General features: G+C 48.9%; 1 protein-coding gene across 7 annotated transcripts in view; it reads right to left on the bottom strand.

Annotated features, from left to right (window-relative positions):
* The window catches only part of CAMKK2 (calcium/calmodulin dependent protein kinase kinase 2), a 45,303-nt gene that overhangs the window by 15,606 nt on the left and 11,042 nt on the right, over positions 1-18,655 (bottom strand). For all 7 annotated transcript variants that reach the window (XM_053279453.1, XM_053279458.1, XM_053279459.1 and 4 more), the window contains exons 2-6: positions 12,024-12,609; positions 7,317-7,364; positions 6,817-6,870; positions 3,030-3,081; positions 1,672-1,805 (exon numbers count right to left, since the gene is read on the bottom strand). In XM_053279453.1, the coding sequence (XP_053135428.1) occupies positions 1,672-1,805; positions 3,030-3,081; positions 6,817-6,870; positions 7,317-7,364; positions 12,024-12,560 (825 nt within the window). In that variant the 5' untranslated portion in view covers positions 12,561-12,609. The remainder of the gene's footprint in view (positions 1-1,671; positions 1,806-3,029; positions 3,082-6,816; positions 6,871-7,316; positions 7,365-12,023; positions 12,610-18,655) is intronic.

The raw sequence follows: 18,655 nt of genomic DNA, 5'->3' as shown, positions 1-18,655 counted from the left end.
GTTTTTTAAAATCTTCCATCATTCAGCAGGTGTGCTGTGAAACATGGCCCAGGCAGGCAGTGTCGAGGGAAATACACAGGAATCATCGCTAACCCCTCGGACCTTCTCCGTGCCCATAGTCCTCATGCAGTGATGGCGGAGTGACTCCCTCAGGGCCCACTGGGTGTGAGGGGGTTACATGGCTCGAATTAAAGTGCACTGGAGTTAAATGGGCACTGCAGCACAGAGACCTACGTAAGGGCATTGTATGATTATTTCTTGGGCTGTCAAATTGGAAACGGGAAGCATAATTCCTCTGGGGAAAGACTACTTGGCTTGTGGAACAGAACTCCCTAGAGGTGCTCTAAAATGATAGCTGCATATCTTGTGTGTTCCAAGGCTAATGTTGCATTGCTTGGATATCTGGATAAAGGAAAGCATTAACCAAGGCACTGGCAGCGTGACCGTGAAGCAACTCTCAAGGTGGGACATTGCAAATGAAGGGGCGGGGCGGGCGGGGCAGGACCAGCTCTCGGTTTCCACTAGCTCTCTCTTTCCTTTCACACCAGCGCTCCCGGGAGGATTTATGGGGCCTGGAGCAGATGTGGCATTGGGGTTCCTCTTTAAAGGGCTCATGGGTGTGTTTACAAAGTTGGGGCACCATGAGTGAGAATTATTGCAGGGATAGTCTACATGTGAGAGTTCACACATGTTGCTCCTCCTTGCCGTGTTTATCATGGTTGAATCAGGGTCTACATTTTGCAATTCAAGGTTATCTTATACTCTGATCAACCATTCTCTCTCTCTCTCTCTCTCTCTCTCTCTCTCTCTCCTTTTAAAAAATGAACACTTTTTGAATAAAAAGTATGATTTGGGGGGGGGAGGAATACCAAGAATTCTTTTGCACATTGCACGGCAGGTTTGGAGGGATACCTTTTTCCTCCCGACTGTGCCCATGTGGCTCTGGGGCCATAGAAACCACTTCACATGTTATCCTATATTGTGCTTTCTATAAGGATATCCGTTTAAGATTAATTTCCCCTCTATTGGAAAACCTCCCTGGACGTTCTGATGACTTTAATTTTTTTATTAGCAAACACCAATAAGGAGATTATTTGCAGAATGGCTAGGTTTTGTTATATTGTCTGTAAAATTTGTTCAGAGTCTATGGAACTGTATTCTTTACTGGTCAATGACTGAAATAAAAATCTATCTGTCCGTCCACCTACCTACCTACCTACCTACCTACCGACCGCACAGTGTGGCAGGGCTGGGGCAGAGATTAATTATATGCATAGGAGCTGAGGTGGGGTGGAGCTTGCTTTGTGGGGGCCCAGGGCAGATGTCCTCAGTTGCCCCACCCTCTGGGCAGTCCGGTATCACACTCCACCAGTACAACATACATACTCCACCCACTCCACCGTCCTTTCCGGACCCAACAAGTCCCCTTCCCGACACTCAGGATGAATTACATTTTAGATACCATTCAACCCTTTCAACATTAATAAAGATGCTGGTTGGCTTAAGAACAACCTTCCCCAACCTCCTTCCTCTTCCTCGTATCGTTGAGAAGGAAAGACAAAGCAAAACAACTTTTTGGTTAAAAGAATGGATGAATTTCTTTACTGCAGCCAGAGGCCAGCAAAGACATTTTTAAAAATTGTTTTGGATATTCTTCAAAAGCAGACTCACCTCCACCAATTTCACGACATTTGGGTGGTCGAGTTTTTTCAAGATGGCGATCTCTTGGTAGACTTGCTCAATGGGCCCTTTGGGTTGGCAGAAGCCTTCCAGAGGGGGTTTGGCACCACGAGGGGGTGGGCGGCCTGTTTTTAAGGCAATAAATACACGATGGGATTTCATCCAACCAGGAAGGGCAACACCCCCTGCTACTTTCTGAGATTTTTTTTTTTAGAGCATTGAAACCGTCGAGATGTCAAGCGAGTGATGGGTGTGCTAAAATGTTTCCGGGCAAAGTACAAGGTTTTGGTTATAACCGATAAAGCCCTAAACAGCTTGGGCCCTGGGTATTTAAGAGAACGTCTTCTTTGCTATGAACCACACCGCCCATTGAGATGGTTGTAAACTGCCCAGAGACGTCAGTTTTGGGCGGTATAAAAATATGTTAAACAAACAAACAAATCTGGAGAGGTCCATCCGCAGTTGCCACCAGCTCAGGAACAGGCCTTCTCCACTGCTGCCCCGAGGCTTTGGAACACACTTCCTGCTGAAATAAGAGCCTCCCCATCTCTTACAACTTTTAAAAGGGCAGTCAAGACGCATTTGTTCACCCAGGCTTTTAATTCGATGTTGTTCTAATTGTGTTTTAATAGTTTTAACTTTTTAAATTTTAGTTGTTGAAATGTGCCAGTTTTTTTAAATTGGTTGTTTTTATTGTTTTGTAAACCGTCCCGAGAACTTGTATTTTGAGCGGTATAAAAATATGTTAAATAAATAAACAAACAAATAAATAGGGTCGTGTAGGGGAGAGAAATGTGCACACAACAGGGAAACCTTTAAACAGCTGTATCTCAGCCATTGCTACACAGATTTTTCTGAAATCTGGCTGGCTCGTAGTGCTCACCATGTGAATACTGCAGGCCAGATTGCTTGGATTTTCCAAACACAGAATGTTGAAGCTTTATGATGAAAGGACACAGTTTGACCCCTTCGCCTGAATTGAACAGATGCTTCCGCACCTGCATGATACAAAGGAGGAGTGCGGGGTGTGTGGTTTCTGTTCTCAAGATCTTATAAGGCACAGTTGGGGTTTTACACCCCCAGCATTCAAGTCTCCCAGCTACAAGTTAACATTGGGGAGACCGATATTTCCGTCCTCCTCTCAATAGGCATCTCTTTAGGTGCATCATACACCATGCGCTTATTCATCCATCCATGAGTTGCCTGCCCATCCAAGGGCTTAGGGCAGGTTGATGCAGGCAAATGTTGTGAACCGCCCTGAGCCATTTTGGAAGGGCGGTATAGCAATCTAATGAATGAATAAATAAATAAAATAAAATAACTGGCAATGTATTCTGCTTGTCACTTACGTGGAAACCCTGCTTGCCTCATCAGCTTCTTTTTGGAAAGCACTTTCATTGCCTGCAAGACAAATCAACGCACACATAAGATGAGCCTAGTGGATGGTCCGAGAGCAACAGAAGCGGCCGTGTTCCTGAAGCCAAGTAGGTGCGGACAAGATCAGACGCCCAGATGGGAAACCACTGGGCACCCCATGGATGAATCATTAATCTGTGAAGGCTTTAGGGACAACCCCCTTTAGGTCTCGATCCCTTGGTTGAAGGGCGGTCTAGAAATATCCATAGTAGTCCATAGTAGGGTAGCAAATATAACTTGTCTCCTTAGCTAAGCAGGGTCTGCCCTGGTTACATATGAATGGGAGACTAGAAGTGTGAGCACTGTAAGATATACCCCTTAGGGGATGGGAAGAGCAGAAGGTTCCAAGTTCCCTCTCTACAATTTTGACTCAGAACACCCTGAGAGCCATAGGGATGTATTGGCCACCTCTAGTGAAGAAAAAATGGAGAAAAGCATATAATGTGGAGCGTGCAGTATGGATCACATGCAAGCGCTGTGATTTCCAATTAAGGTTTGATTGGAAATCAATACCAAAATATTTAAACTTAAAAACCTGGTCGATCTTAATGTGGTTGATACTCGAGCTGTAAACCTTCCTGGCGTTCGAGAACACCAACACCTTAGATTTAGCAAAGTTACTGGAAAGATGGTTATCATTACAATATTGGGCAAATGCTCTCAAAGGTCTGAGGAGACCAATTTGGGTCTGGGACAAGAGGATCGAATCATCAGCATATAGGAGCACCAGAACCTGATGGTCTGCCAGCTTAGAGGAGTGAGCATCCACCTTATTCAACTCAGAGGCCAGGTCATTAATAAATAAATTAGAGAGGGCTGGGACCAAAAGACAACCTTGCCTGACTCCTCTAGACGTAACAATGGAATCTGTCAGGGCCCCTTTCGGGTCAAACCTGATTCGAATAGAGGAGTCAGCATAAAGCTGTTTTATCAGAAATAAAATATGGGCTATGAAAGTGACCTCTCGTCATGGGGTTTTTATGAGGTTGATTGTGTATCTTTTAGTTATTTTATGCTGTATATTTATGTATGGTAACTGTCTAAAGCTTAAATTTTGTTTGGCTTATGGCCGTAAATAAAATGATTAAGTTCCCCCCTGGCAGTATCTCCAAGATAGGGCTGAGAGAGATTCCTGCCTGCAACCTTGGAGAAGCTGCTGCCAGTCTGTGAAGACAATACTGAGCTAGATGGACCAATGGTCTGACTCAGTATATGGCAGTTTCTTATGTTTCTATGTACATGGAACTGAAATAAATGCATTTTCTCCCTCTGTTGACCCATCTCCATCTCCCTGCCCCCCACCCCCGCACCCACATTTCCTCTGTTGTATTCCCTGGGGCTGAATTTTAGGCTGCAAACCCCTCAGGGCAGGGAATTCTCTCTGTGGGCTTTGTAAAATGCCATGTACATTGAAAGGGCTATATAAACGCATCATTAACACACACACACCCAACATTGTGATGCTGCAGGATATCTTGGTGATCAAGATACAATATTTCCTTACAGTAAAAATAAAAAACGATAGACAGGCCTTTTCTGCACCACTGGAGCTAACAGCAGCACTAAGGAGGGTCATTTAGATCTGGGAAAGGGCACTGGGTGGGGGAAAGATGGAACGCCCCCATCTGGCAGCGGCAGATGAGGAAAATGAGAGCCACAGAAGATCTTAATCACAGGTCTCCTGCATCAGAGCTGTTCTCATGACCCTAAAGATGGCCCTATCCATCCCCAGAACAGCATCCCCCCCCGCCGAATGGCTGTTGCTGATATCTGATCTGTTGCTCATGTCTATCTTATCTTTCTTCTTTAGGTTGTGAGCCCTTTGGGGTTAGGGAGCCATCTTCTTGATATAGATTTCTCTAAGGCATACCCATCGCTAAGTCTGCGAGCAGCTGCCCGGATAGTGGTGGGGACAGGGGAGAAAACAGCAATGGCGGCTGGTGGCGGGCCGGAGGAGGCAGCGGGCCAGCCAGCGGGAGGAAACGGTGGGCCGGCTGGCCGGAGGGCAGGCAGGAGGAGGAGGAGGCCGCTGGCAGGAGTTGGTGGGAGGTGGCCGGCTGGCTGGTAGGCGGGAGGAGGTGGTGGGTCAGCGGGCGGAGATGGCCAGCGGGAGGGCAGGTAGCTGGGTGACTGTCTGGCTGGGAAAATAAACGCCAGCAGGGGGTGGCAGCAGGGAGAGAAAAGGGCAGTGGTAAACTAGAGGCACAGATGTTTTGCGCCCGGCCCAGCTAGTTTAGTTTATTTGTTTATTTGTTTATCTGTCTATCTGTCTGTCTACCATTTCTCTGTGTAAACTGCTTCGGAAACTGCAAGGTGAGAATGGTGGTCCCAGTTCCCTGCTAACTGTAAGGGTAACTGTAAGGGCTAACCAGAGGCGTAACTAGGGAAAACAGCGCCCGGGACAAGCACTGAAATGGCGCCCCCTGCGCCCCCCAACATACTACATTATACTTAGGTTTTTCCTCACAAGCACCCGCCGCCGCCGCCAAGCCAGGCCACTGACTGGCTGCCAGGTGCCAGCAAATAGCAATCGCAATAGCAATAGCACTTACATTTATATACCGCTTTATAGCCGGAGTTCTCTAAGCGGTTTACAATGATTTAGCATATTGCCCCCAACATTCTGGGTACTCATTTTACCGACCTCGGAAGGATGGAAGGCTGAGTCAACCTTGAGCCGCTGGTCAGGATTGAACTTGTAACCTTCTGGTTACAGGGCGGCAGTTTTACCACTGCGCCACCAGGGGCTCTCAGCAAAGCAATGGGGGGGGCGCGGGCGGCGCTGAAGGGACCACTCGTGGGGGAGGGGGCACCAACATGCTCCCTTGACTGCTGCAGCGCTGCAGGAAACATTTGTATTAACAAAAAATTAACAAATTTTTTTTAAAAAAAATTGTCATGGCGGCGCCCCCCACGTGACCAGAAAAGATGGCGCCCGGGGCATGTGCCCCCCCTGCCCCCCCTATAGTTACGCCTCTGGGGCGAACTGTAACTGGGCAACGGGGCACTTTCGAAAGTGACGATTCTCTTTATTTAGCAGGAGGAGAGCAACTGGCCCTGTCCATCCCCAGCACAACATCCCTCAAGCGGCTGTTGCTAGTGTCTCTCTTATGTTTCTTTTTTAGATGGTGAGTCCTTTGGGGACAGGGAGCCATCGTATCATATTTATTTATTTATTTATTTCTAAACTGTTTTGGGAACTTTTGTTGAAAAGCGGTATATAAATATTCTTCGTATTCGTGAAGAGAGTTGGAGGGCCACTCAGCCAGGGTAGGAGAGCTGGGCACACTCCTGATGGGCTACGGTGCATTTGCAAAGAGCAAGAGGAGAAGGAGAGAGTGCTCAAGGAGCTGGTTAGGACAGCTTCTGATCCACCCTTGATGAAATGCTGGGGGTGGAAGGTGGGTTGGCCATGCCCATCCTACCCAGCTCCCACACAACCACTACTCCTCCTCCTCCTCCCCCTCCTCCTCCTCATCCCTTGATCTCTGCAGACACATGACCACTGACTGAGAGCACGCCCAGCTCTCTGACCCTGGTTGGACACTCCTCTGATCCCGTTTAAGGTCACGAGAACAGCCCCACTGTCTAGTTTGACCCTGCACGGGGATTTGAACTTGGGGTTTCCCAGATCTAAGTCCAACTCTGCACCATGCTGGCTTTCTTGTCTGGTAGGGCTTGAACCTGGCACCACCCCTTGCTCCCAAGCCTGCTACTCACATAGTAGGTGTTGTCGTTTTCATTGTAGGCCAGCTTCACCACCCCGTAAGAGCCCTGCGGCAAGGAAAGACAAAGTGAATTACAGGCTTCTCCCACAAGCCTAAGCCCTACCCACCTCTGCCCTAGGCGATTAATCTTGTCCAGCATTCCCCAGCGCTTGAAGATTAACAGCAGTGGCTGTGGTTTTTATAGTGTTTTGCTGGTACCTGCCTTTATCATTTTAACTGGAATAATTTCACGTTGTTCTAACTGTATTTTAATACTGTAAACGGCTTCAAGCTCTCCCGGAAAAGTGATCTAATATACATTTGATCAATACATAAATACATCCATACATTCCTTGATAACCACTGGGCAGTGTATAATAGATGGACTGGAGAGAGAGAGGCTTTTTCATGACCTGCCCTCCCCCAACACACGTTTCTACACCAGTTCCCAGCCCAGATACTCATCGACCAAGTTCACAGAGTGGTGAGGTGAGTTCTTTTCTGTAACTTTACCTTCCCAATTTCATCTTTCAGCGTATATTGGTTTAGCTGCACACAGTCCTGGAAGAGAGGAGGATGTTACAAAGCAAAAGTGAGTTGGCAAGAAACATTAACACCCGATCATGATGCCGGCTGACACCCTGACTACATTTACTTATTCATTCATTCATTCATTCATTCGATTTCTACTAGAAGTCCTACTGAAATTAAGTAGCCACTCCTGAGTAGTACTACTGGGTAACTTGGCACAGACGGCAATCGTCTTTTATACAGTCCCAAGAGAGAGGACAATCTCTTTTCAGTCAATGTGAAAAGTGAAAAGCACAGCACCACACGATCAACCACAGAACCACAATTGCTTTAAGGGCAGCGACAGAGCTGGGTCGGGAGCAAGGAAAAGGGTCTCGAGGGACACTTCTCTCATTCCCAACATGGCCTTTGCACTCTGTATTGTCACTCATGCTTCCTGCGCTGACTTGGCCTGATTCTGAACCCCTGCCAGCCAGTATAGCAAGAAGTTGTTCTGGTAATAACTAATCTGCCTATGTTCCTTTCACTATAATCTTAATTGATAATTCCCATCCTCACAAGTTAGCTCACTTCGGCCTTAAACATTCACACAACCACCATCTTGAATTGGGGTGGATGACACCATCACAAACTACACCATTGAGCCGTCCCTATGTGTCCCTACACCTGTAGCAAATCTGGTTCAAATCAGTTAGGTGGTTCACAAATTAGCCCATTTGCGCCTCAAATGTTTACGTGCCCGCCATCTTGAACTGGGGTGGATGACATCATCACAAACGATGCCATTGAGGTGTTCCTATGTGTTCTTACAACTGTACCCAGTTTGGTTCATATTAGTCCAGACACTGTGAAATTGATGGGGACGGGACACACACACACACACACACACACACACACTATACTGGGTGATCTCATAAGCTTACAGTAGGCTAAGAAGGTATCCCTTCAGGTAGCAGTAATTCAGGGCTGCTCAACTGGCCCTCCAGCAGATGTTGGCCTACAACTCCCATAATCCCAGGCTATTGGCCACTGTGGCTGGGGATTATGGGAGTTGTAGTCCAAAAACAGCTGGAGGGCCTAAGTTGAGCAGGCCTGAAAGTCTCTCCAGTAACTGATGCTGGTGTCTGTCAACCTTGTATTTATTTTTAGATTGCAAACCCTTGAGGGACAGAGCCATCTTATTATTGATGTTGTTGTTAATATAATTTTTCAACAAAAAAGTTCTCAGAGCAGTTTATACAGAAATGATGATGATGATGATGATGATGATGATGATGATGATGATGATGATGATGTCAGGGATTTGGCGAGGGAGGAAGTACTGATTGTCGTAATAATTAGATATAAAATGACTCCCAAATTCAAGCGTCTCCCAGTGACCAAATTATATTTAGCACACATACCAAATGTAAAGGCTTTATCTGGTGGGAAGTACCGTGACGACTTAGGCATGAAGTCCACATCCTCTGTTTCTAAAAGGTAGCCCATTCTGTAGTGCTGACCCCCATGACCACAGGGAAGGAGTCAGGGGAAGAAATGCACATACCCATATGCTATATTCTTTGGGTAATAAAATGTCATCTGCTATCCCTCCGTTTATTGTCATTTGAGGACAAAGCAAATCTGCCTGAGCGGCCAGCAATCATCTTTGAGTTTTATTAGTACAGCAGTAAGTGGCTGAGGAAGTGGGTTTTTGCACTGCGCTGTTAACTAGTAAATGCTAAAGAGCCGGAGAAGTCAAGAAACCAGAGCGACACCAGACCGGGTTTATAAACGTTGAGTCAGTTGGGATTAAACAGGCTGTAAATATGAAAAGCTCCTCTACAAGCATTACAAGCGCCAGCCCTCCACTGATCAGGAAGCAGCCGCCAAGGTTTATTACATCGGAAGTTTATGGTATGCTCTGTGTTCAAGACAGATCTTGGGCAGGAAAGAAAGATGGAGAGATTGTTATTCATAGCTGTATTTCCCCTTCAGCCCATCTAGAAGACTTGGGGTGACCGTAGCTTATAAGAAAACATAAAAATATATCCGATGGATTCAGAAGAAGATGAATGAAACAGAGGATGCTAAAATCCTCCTCCTTTCCATCTGCTTACAGCGAAATGCCTCAAAGGTGCTGCATTTCAACTGTCACAGGTGAAAAACCGGCAATCCCAGATGAATTATGGCAATGTCAGCAAACGAAGAATAGGCGACCGTCAGCATTCACTTAAATACGTCCAACAAAGGGTGGGATACATATTTTTGGACGCTCACAACATGCGCCTGCAGTTGTCAACATTCACCGGTGAATGTCAGGGTCTCCCAGATTGTAGACATTCATGGCAGTACATGATGTATCCTTCCCCCAGCCCCCACCAGGTTTGAGGACCGGTTCATGAGTGGTGGGAACATGGAGGCATTGTGGTAACTTTCCGGGGGATGAAAGAAGCGGCTTACTTGTGAAAGTAACACTCTTCCCAGGAAGCTCCATTGTAATTTCCCTCAAGCTTGCTGGGACCACGCTCCGTTCTCCTGACATCCTAGCTGGCAAGTTCACTGAGAGATGGCAACCAGTCCATGGTCACTACGGCGAGCTTCATGTCCGAATGGGGATTTGAACCTGGCTCTAATCCTAGTCTGACACTCCAGCCATTAGAACACGGGTTCCCTCCCAACCCTGGGTCCCTGGATGTTGTTGCACTACAATTCCCATTATCCCCAGCCAAGATGGCCTTTGGTCATTGTGCCTGTGGCTGATGGGAGTTGTATTCCAAAAGGATCCAAGGCTGAGAACACTCCACTAGACCACACTGGCTCTACAAGCCCTCTAGTAACCCTCGTGTAGGGAGAGGCACAGGCTTCCCTCGTCACTTTCCTCGTCTTTTCAACCAACAGCACACTTTCCCCATCTGCTGCATAAAACATTCCGAGAATTCATGCAGGGAGCCAGGCTGCATTAGCATAAGTGCATCTCCCTTCCTAATACATAATTGAGAAAGAACGGGCTGGGAGCCTCAATTCCGCCCACCTCTGTTGTCACTGAACATGGAATTCCATATATGGCTTCCCAAACAGCCATCTCCTTTCCCCTCTCTGATTTGGCTTCTTATTTGCCTATCCAGGGAGTTCCATGAAGGCAGCGTTTCAGGCAGGCCCAGACAGCTTCATGGGACAGGGAGGCAAGGAAGAAGCCAGGGAGGGTCTGTGGAAGCAGAGAGGGGATTTCAATCAAAGAGTTCACACAGCCTTGACGTTCTCTAGAGGGTAGCTCTGGCATGGAGAAGGATGATCCTCCCCTTTAAGAATGTAGGGTTGCCATGTCCCCCGGAATTTAGGGGGCCCCCCGGATTTTGGCTCCTCCTCCACCCAGCTGCTAAATTCCACCCGGATTTACACAGATTTCAAATGCACTGCCCGGATTTACTGGATCCGGTCACATGGGAGGGCAGAGAAGGAGAGGAAAGTATACAGACCTGTCAAATAAATAAATACATACAATGCAAATTAGTTGCCACGTAATTTGCACAACATGCAAATCTGCATCAGATGCAAATGAGGCCACCCCAGGGGCGTAACTACTATTAGGCAAGGGGAGGCGGCTGCCTGGGGGCCCCCATGCCTCGAGGGACCCCCCAGAAGCAAGTCACATGTGAAGTGAGTGTATCAGCGAGGGGCCCATTTTAAAATTTTGTCTCTGGGCCCACTCCAGCCTCGTTATGCCCCTGGGCCACCCGGATTCGGGAAGCTTGAATATGATGATTATCAATCAGAACGGATCATCTGTGGATTGGCTTGCTTGTGTGAATCACCTGGCAGAGGATTCTTGGGTGCACTCTCGCTGGGCATATCCTACCCCTCTGCGTCAGGGGCCCACTCCTGGCTTCTTGCTCAGGGCTCCCCGACCCCAAATCCCGAGGCCAAATAGACCAATTCATCAGCTACATTCTGCCATCTCACCCAGCCCTCTACATGACCTGGGTTTATATGCGGGAAGCTCTTCATCCGTGTACTTCCCCAAAGCGGAGACTTTTTGATGAGGCTTCCAAGTTCCAGCTTTTGGGAAGGCCAGATTAGCTTCCCCTCAGCAAGGCCGTCTCCATGGCAGCCCCCGATGCCGTGGAATTCACTCCCAAAATGACCGCGGCTGCTGTTGCAACCTGACTCCTTGGACTGCTGGAGAGCTATCTGGCTACCCCAGTGGGAATCCCATCCGAGGAGCCCCCAGGACTGGGCAAAGCCGAGTACTGCACCGTGAGAATGGTAGTGTCCTCACTTTGGTGCCAGCTTTGGCCAAAGCTTCACACAGGCCCAACAAATAATCAGTCAGGGAGGCCCACTTCGGGTCCTCCAGACCTTACAATGAACCCCGAGATAAGGGGACACCAGCAGAACCTCTGTGCTCAAAGAGACCCCTCAAAGGACAGGCAAAGAGGCGACACTTCCGGTGCTGCTATGCCACCCCTGGGACTACCGGAATAACCCGGTTGCCTTTGCAAGGGCACACGTTCAGTCGGCCCACAGCAGGCACTTCACTTTTACTCTTCTCTTTCTTCGGTCAATTGACCCGTGGAACAAACCAAGAAAACAGCTGCACAGCCAGAAAACACATCCAAACAACCCCGCCAGTCTCGCCACGCACCAGAGTGGTCCGAATTCTACCGGCAATTCCGCCACGACAACGGCCACAAAGACGGCTTCCCTTACCTGCAAGCCCGTGATAGAGACTCTGTGGGATTCGATCGTCGGCCTCCGGGGCAGCCGAGGCGAGGAATGCGGAGAGGTCACCGGGGAGTAAGGAAGCGAAGGGTAGATGTAGCGCCCGTTCATGCCCACGTTGCCGCCAGGGGACTGGAGCGACGGAGACCTTTCCTGCAGAGAGAGTTTCCGGCTGGAAAGGTTCAGTTTGACCCGGGGCTCCTTCGTCTCCCGCAAGGGGTTTCCCGGAGCACCGGTTAGCAAATCCTTTCCAACAAGGCCTCCGGGACCCGGCGGCATCGGCTCTTCCTCGCAGGGCTCCATGGGCTCCTCCTCCTCCAGCTCTTCCTGCTGCCCCCGGCCAGGGCTGGTGCCAGCGTCGTACTCCGTCACCACGACGAAAGAATCCATCGCACCCACCACGCCACTTGCATTCAGTGCCGACGGGCAACGTGGAAAGTCGGGAACCTCCCGGCGCTGGCCACACGGTGCATTGTGGCAAACAAGCCTCTCAGTGGCAGACCTGTTGGAGGCCCATGTTGTCATGGTGCGCTGGCCAGCTTCATCCCAGGGGCCTCGTCAGCTCCATGAAGCCCTTGACCAAAATGACACAGGCAGACAAGAGAGGAGACAGGTCAACAGGGTGTTCTTTAACAGGCAGAAGACCTTTTCTCCCCACTGCACGACAGCGACTGCCGCCACTCAAATTCCATCCAATCTACCCAACTATTCAGAGTCCAGAAGGCCTCGATCTCCTTTGCATCCAACTGCTACCCTAGAGATGGCCTTCGACTTTGGGAATGGGGCGTCGCTCCGTGATACAGCATCTGCTTTGCATGCAGCCTGTCCCAGGTTCAATCTCCATCCTCTTTAGGTAGGGCTGGAATTCTTGCCTGGAACCTTGGAGAGAAGCTGCCAGTCAGGGGTGCACAATTTCAGCCCTCCAGATGTTCTTGGACTACAATTCCCATCATCCTCAGCTACAGTGCCCATCAGTCAGGTATGACAGGAACACAGGGAGCTGCCATATACTGAGTCAGACCCTTGGTCCATCTAGCTCAGGATTGTCTACCCAGACTGGCAGCAGCTTCTCCAAGGTTGCAGGCAGGAGTCTCTCTCAGCCCTATCTTGGAATTGCTTCCAGGGAGGGAACTTGGAACCTAGATGCTTTTCCCAGAGTGGAAGGGTTTCTTAACCTTGGCAGGGTTTCTTAACCTTGGGCCCCCAGATGTTGTTGGCCTACAACTCCCATCATCCCCAGACATGGCCTTTGTGGCCGCAGATGATGGGAGTTATAGTCCAACAACATCTGGGGGCCCAAGGTTAAGAAACCCTAACCCTAAGAGGTATATCTTACAGTGCTCACACACATCTCTCATTCAAATTCAAACCAGGGCAGACCCTGCTTAGTAAAGGGGACATTCATGCTCGACTGCTACAAAACCAGCTCTCCGTGATGGGAGATGTCGTTCAACATCTTCAGGAGCGCCAAAGTTGTGCAGCCTTGGTGCCGACAATACTGAGCTAGATGGACCAATGGTCTGACTCGGTAGAAGGCAACTTCCTATGTTCTTTGCCCCCAGCATCTAGTACTCAGATGTGGACTGCCTTTAAACATGGAGGCTCCATTCCTAGCTGGGGGTCTATTGATGATGATGATGATGATGATGATGATGATGATGATGATTTTCATTTCATATCCCGCTTGTCCTCCAAGGAGCCCAGAGCGGTATACTACATACTTAAGTTTCTCTTTCACAACAACGCTGTGAAGTAGGTTAGGCTGAGAGAGAAGTGACTGGCCCACAGTCACCCAGCTAGTTTTATGGCTGAATGGGAATTTGAACTCGGGTCTCCTTGGTCCTAGTTCAGCACTCTCACCACTACACTACGCGAGCTCCGTGTGGTGTAGAATAGATAGACCTAGCCTCCCCTAATTGAGTGCCTCTCTCCCACTGCCCAGTAAGCCCTCCTCGCTGAAGACCCTTTTACAGCAAAGACCTGCTAGACATCAAGTAAATCTTTTTTTTAAAGAGGTTCTTTGCCACCAGAAAGACAGCATGTGTCACCGTTTCCCCTTTTCTTTTCTTACCCTTCACACTTTGGAAAGGCTGTCATCAGAATTAGAGAGACTCTCATCTAAAATTAAAATCCCTGTCAAAGTTGTGCCCTCTGGCCCGAGAATTCTGAATCAGTCCATTAGACACTAACACGTCAGAGATTTTTAAAAAAACAAACTGGGAGGAAAGTGGGTGGAGTAGAAGCCAACACCTTCTCTTGGTAACAGCACAATTGCTTTTTCAAACACCCATTCATGTGTGCAACCCACACTGTTTTCACCAGAACGATTTTCTCCTGAACAGAGGCATCTGGTGGGCCACTGTGCGAAACAGGATGCTGGACTAGATGAGCTTTGGGCTTGATCCAGCAGGGCTGCTCTTATGTTCTTAACTCAAAACGGCTGAGGGGTACACTCAGCCCCCTGACAAAAGCTCTTTTGATTTGACGCACTAAAATTCAGCATTAAAAGACACAACTGCAGTAATCACGGAAAGGAAAGGTTGCCGAGTTGGTGTCAACTCCTGGCGACCACTTCCTGGTAGAATACAGGAGTGGTTGACCATTGCCTCCTCCCGCACAATATGAGATGATACCTTTCAGCACTTTCCTATATCACTGCTGCCTGATATAGGAGTTCCCCATATTCTGGGAATGATACCAGCGGGGATTCGAACCAACAGCCCCCTAGGCAGGCTGCTTCCCTGCTGCACCATTATTATTCTAAATTGGAGTTGGAGAGCTAGTCTTGTGGAAGCAAGCACCAATGGCCCCCTTTCTTAAGCAGGGCTCGCCTTAGTTGACATTTGGATGGGTGACTAGTTGGGAGCAGGGTCAGCGATGAGATATTCCCCTTAGGGGAGAGGGCTATAGCGCAGAAGGGCTCAGGCTCACTGCCTGGCAGCATCTCCGGGTAGGGCCGGGAAAGACGCCTGCCTGGAACCTTGGACAGTTGCTGCCAGTCAGTGTAGACAATTCTGAGCTAGACGGACCAAGGGACTGAGGGAGTAGCAGGCAACTTCTTGGGTCTAACTAGCACAAACAGAGCCAGCATGGTGTCGTGGTTAGAGTGCTGGACTAGGACCGGGGAGACCCGAGTTCAAATCCCCATTCAGCCATAAGACTTGCTCGGTGACTCTGGGCCAGTCACTTCTCTCTCAGCCTAACCTACTTCACAGGGTTGTTGTGAAAGAGAAACTCAAGTATGTAGTACACCACTCTGGGCTCCTTGGAGGAAGAGCGGGATATAAAATGTAAAAACAAACAAACAAACAAACAAATAAAAATAAACACACATACACACCTCTTTCAGATACACTGTCCTGGTTACAACTGACAGGGGCGTAGACGTCTCAATTTCCCAGGTGGGGGGGGCACAGGGCATATGTGGGGGAGAGGTCTTTGGGGGGGGTGTCTTGTGGTAGCAAGCATGAATTGCCCCCTTTGCTAAGCAGGGTCCATCCTGGTTTGAATTTGGATGGGAGACGACATGTGAGCACTCTAAAGATACTCCCCTTAGGGAACGGGGTCGCTCTGAGCAGAGCGCCTGCACGCAGAGAGCAGCATTAGCTTTTCTCCTTGTTCTACGACTTCTAATCAGAGAATCATAGAGCCCGGAGAGGCAGGCACCGGCCCTCCGAAGAACTTGCTGAGTGGCTACAACAAAGACAACACAGGACGGACTGTGTGGTTCAACTGACGGATGAGCATGAGAGCTTGCTGATGCTACCTGGCAGCTGTGGGGAGCGTTGCCTCGGCCCAGGTGCTGCTAAATCTCCAGTTGCCCCAGCGATCAGAAAACCTGCCCGCTCCCCACTTAGCTAATTCAGGAGTGTACAAGGACAAACAAATCCCCACGCCACCGAAATGTCATCTCGTCAGCAAGGCCCAAGCCAATCTCTCTAGAATACAGTGCACATTTTTCCTCGCGGCTAGACCAGTTTTTGAATTTGTGCTTTAGAGGTCAAGAAGATGAAATGTGCAAGGGGTTATGTCATGATAGTATTAACCCCCACCCTGCGTTATCAGCACTGCTGATAACATCAGCACAATCCTCCTCTGTGTGCTGAAAAAGACTAAGCCACAGCAGAGAGCTTAAATTTACACCACCTGTATGTATGTATGTATTTATGTAAAAGGCAGTTTACAAATGAGAAATAACAAATTATATCTTTGCACTGATGAGCTTCGTGAGCATTTAGAGTGCTGAATAAACTTTAATACAACCAACCTTTAAAGCCTTTTAAAAAGGCATTAGACTAAGTTTACGAGAGATATGTTTATCCATGAGTATTAGTGACGGGTATTCATGGAGCTTCCATGTTCGAAGCCAGCCTATCTGCAAGTCCCAGATGCTGGTGACAAACAGCCGAGGGAAGCGATCGCCTCCATGGATTCCAATCCTCGAGAGACTTTCCATCTGGACTGTGCACGGCAATTCTTAGGTTAAGGCGGAGGTTCTCAAACTTTGATCTGCAGACCTTGTTGGACTAAAGCTCCCATCACCCCCAGCCACAAAGGCTGAAAGCCATTTGGCAGGGGATGATGGGAGCTGTAGTCCAACATCATGTGCAGACCCATGTTTGAGAACTCCTGGGTTAAGATGAGCCACTAGGACGATCTCCATATTGTACAGGGGTGAAGAAGGTTTGCATTTGAATGGGAGACTACATGTGTGAGCACTGCAAGAGATTCCCCTGAGGGGATGGGGCCAATCTGGGAAGAGCAGAAGGTTTCAAGCTCCCTCCCTGGCAGCATCTCCAAGATAGGGCTGAGAGAGATTCCTGCCTGCAACCTTGGAGAAGCCACTGCCAGTCTGTGTAGACAATACTAGGCTAGATTTGACTCCGGCAGCTTCCTGTGTTCCTATGAGGGGGGGATTTCTCAACTGTTTAGAGGGGAATCTGGACCTCTGATATCACAAATGGATTGTGAGAGAGCAAGAGCAGTTGCCCAGTGACTATAACGCTAGGATTTCAACATGCAAATGCTCTTCCTAGAGTTCCCCCATCCCGAGGGGAATATCTTGCAGTGCTCACATGTCTCCCATTCAAATGCAGACCAGGGTGGACCCTGCTTAGCAAAGGGGACAATTCATACTTGCCACCACAAGACCAGCTCTCCCCCCATGAACTGGCCTTGCGGAATGGCAATGAGATCTAGCCTTGTGGTAGCAAGCATGAATTGTCCCCTTTGCTAAGCAGGGTCCACCCTGGTCTGCCTTTAAATGGGAGACACGTGAGCACTGTAAGATATCAGGGGATGGGGGCCGCTCTGAGAAAAGCATCTAGGTTTTGGGTTCCCTCCCTGGCATCTCCAGATAGGGCTGACAGAGACTCCTGCCTGCCACCTTGGAGAAGCCGCTGCCGATCTGTGCAGACGATACTGAGCTAGATGGACCAAGGTTCTGACTCAGTATAAGGCAGTGTCCTATGTCCCTATGGGCTTGAGTACTCAAGCTCTTCAGTCCATTGTATTATCTGGACTCTTGTTCACGTGGGTTCCATTATGTGCTTAAAAGTAAAGTGTGCCGTCAAGTCGGTGTCTGGCTAGCCAACCTAAACTGCATGCAAAATAACCAACACTTCAGGGCAGCAGTGGAACCTTGCTTCTGTGCTAACACACTGCATCGGGCAAATCTAGGCCATAGATTGTGCTACTGGTTTACAGCGACTGCTTTCATAATAGATAAAAGCTTTCTCGTGAATCTATTGCAATTGCACTTTAGAGCTCAATCCCATAAATGCACTAACATACACACACACACACACACACACACACACACACACAGCCCAACCAATCAACCATACAAACAGAGCAACAGCAGATGGCCCCCAAAGGATGCTTTCCCCTTTGCTTTAGGGTCAGCACGTTGGGACCTCTGCCAGCCATCGCATATAAAAATAGTCATCCCATTAACTGGGAACAGTGCCCACATTGCTGCACCCACGGTGACTGCTGAACGTCCCCCCCTCCCCACCCCCCTCCGTTTGCCAAACCCCACATCTGAGCCAAAGAAGGAAGCGGCTTAGCAGGGGATAGAGGAAGTGGAAAGTTAGAGACCGCTGGGGCGGAAGTGGTAGCAAAGCAAAAAGGCAGAGCGGTGAAGGGTAGACACAGGTAGCCTTTTCAGGACCGTGAAAAAGCAGCAACTCTTTTGGGTGCACGTGTGGAGCACTTGCTTGTGTATCCAGAAAGCGCTACAAGAGACGCGGTCTCCACCCCGGCAGCTCCATAACGTGGAGCTGGGGGACCACTGCAGAAGAGTCGGAACATAAACATGGGCGCACGCACACACACACACACACACTTTTTGAATTGTATTGCTATGGTAGAGTACTCAGAGGCAGTGTTCCCTCCAACAGGAATTCCCAGATATTGTTGACTACAACTGCCATAATGCCCAGCCAAAGGCCACCGCAGCTGGAGATGCTGGGAGTTGTAGTGAACAACATCTTTTAGAGGGAACACCGCTCAGGGGTCGGCATTGCTGGGCCCAGGCTAGGGATGTGCATGGAACCGGGCGGGGTAGGCTCAAAGGCGTATGTGTGTTTGGGGGGTGTTTCTGCTTTAAGGATACTTCC

This window comes from Hemicordylus capensis, chromosome 15 (genome assembly GCF_027244095.1).
Source record: "Hemicordylus capensis ecotype Gifberg chromosome 15, rHemCap1.1.pri, whole genome shotgun sequence".
In the NCBI taxonomy this organism is placed as follows: domain Eukaryota; kingdom Metazoa; phylum Chordata; class Lepidosauria; order Squamata; family Cordylidae; genus Hemicordylus; species Hemicordylus capensis.
The sequence above is the reverse complement of the archived record's forward strand: the minus strand, read 5'-3'. Positions and strand labels throughout refer to the sequence as shown.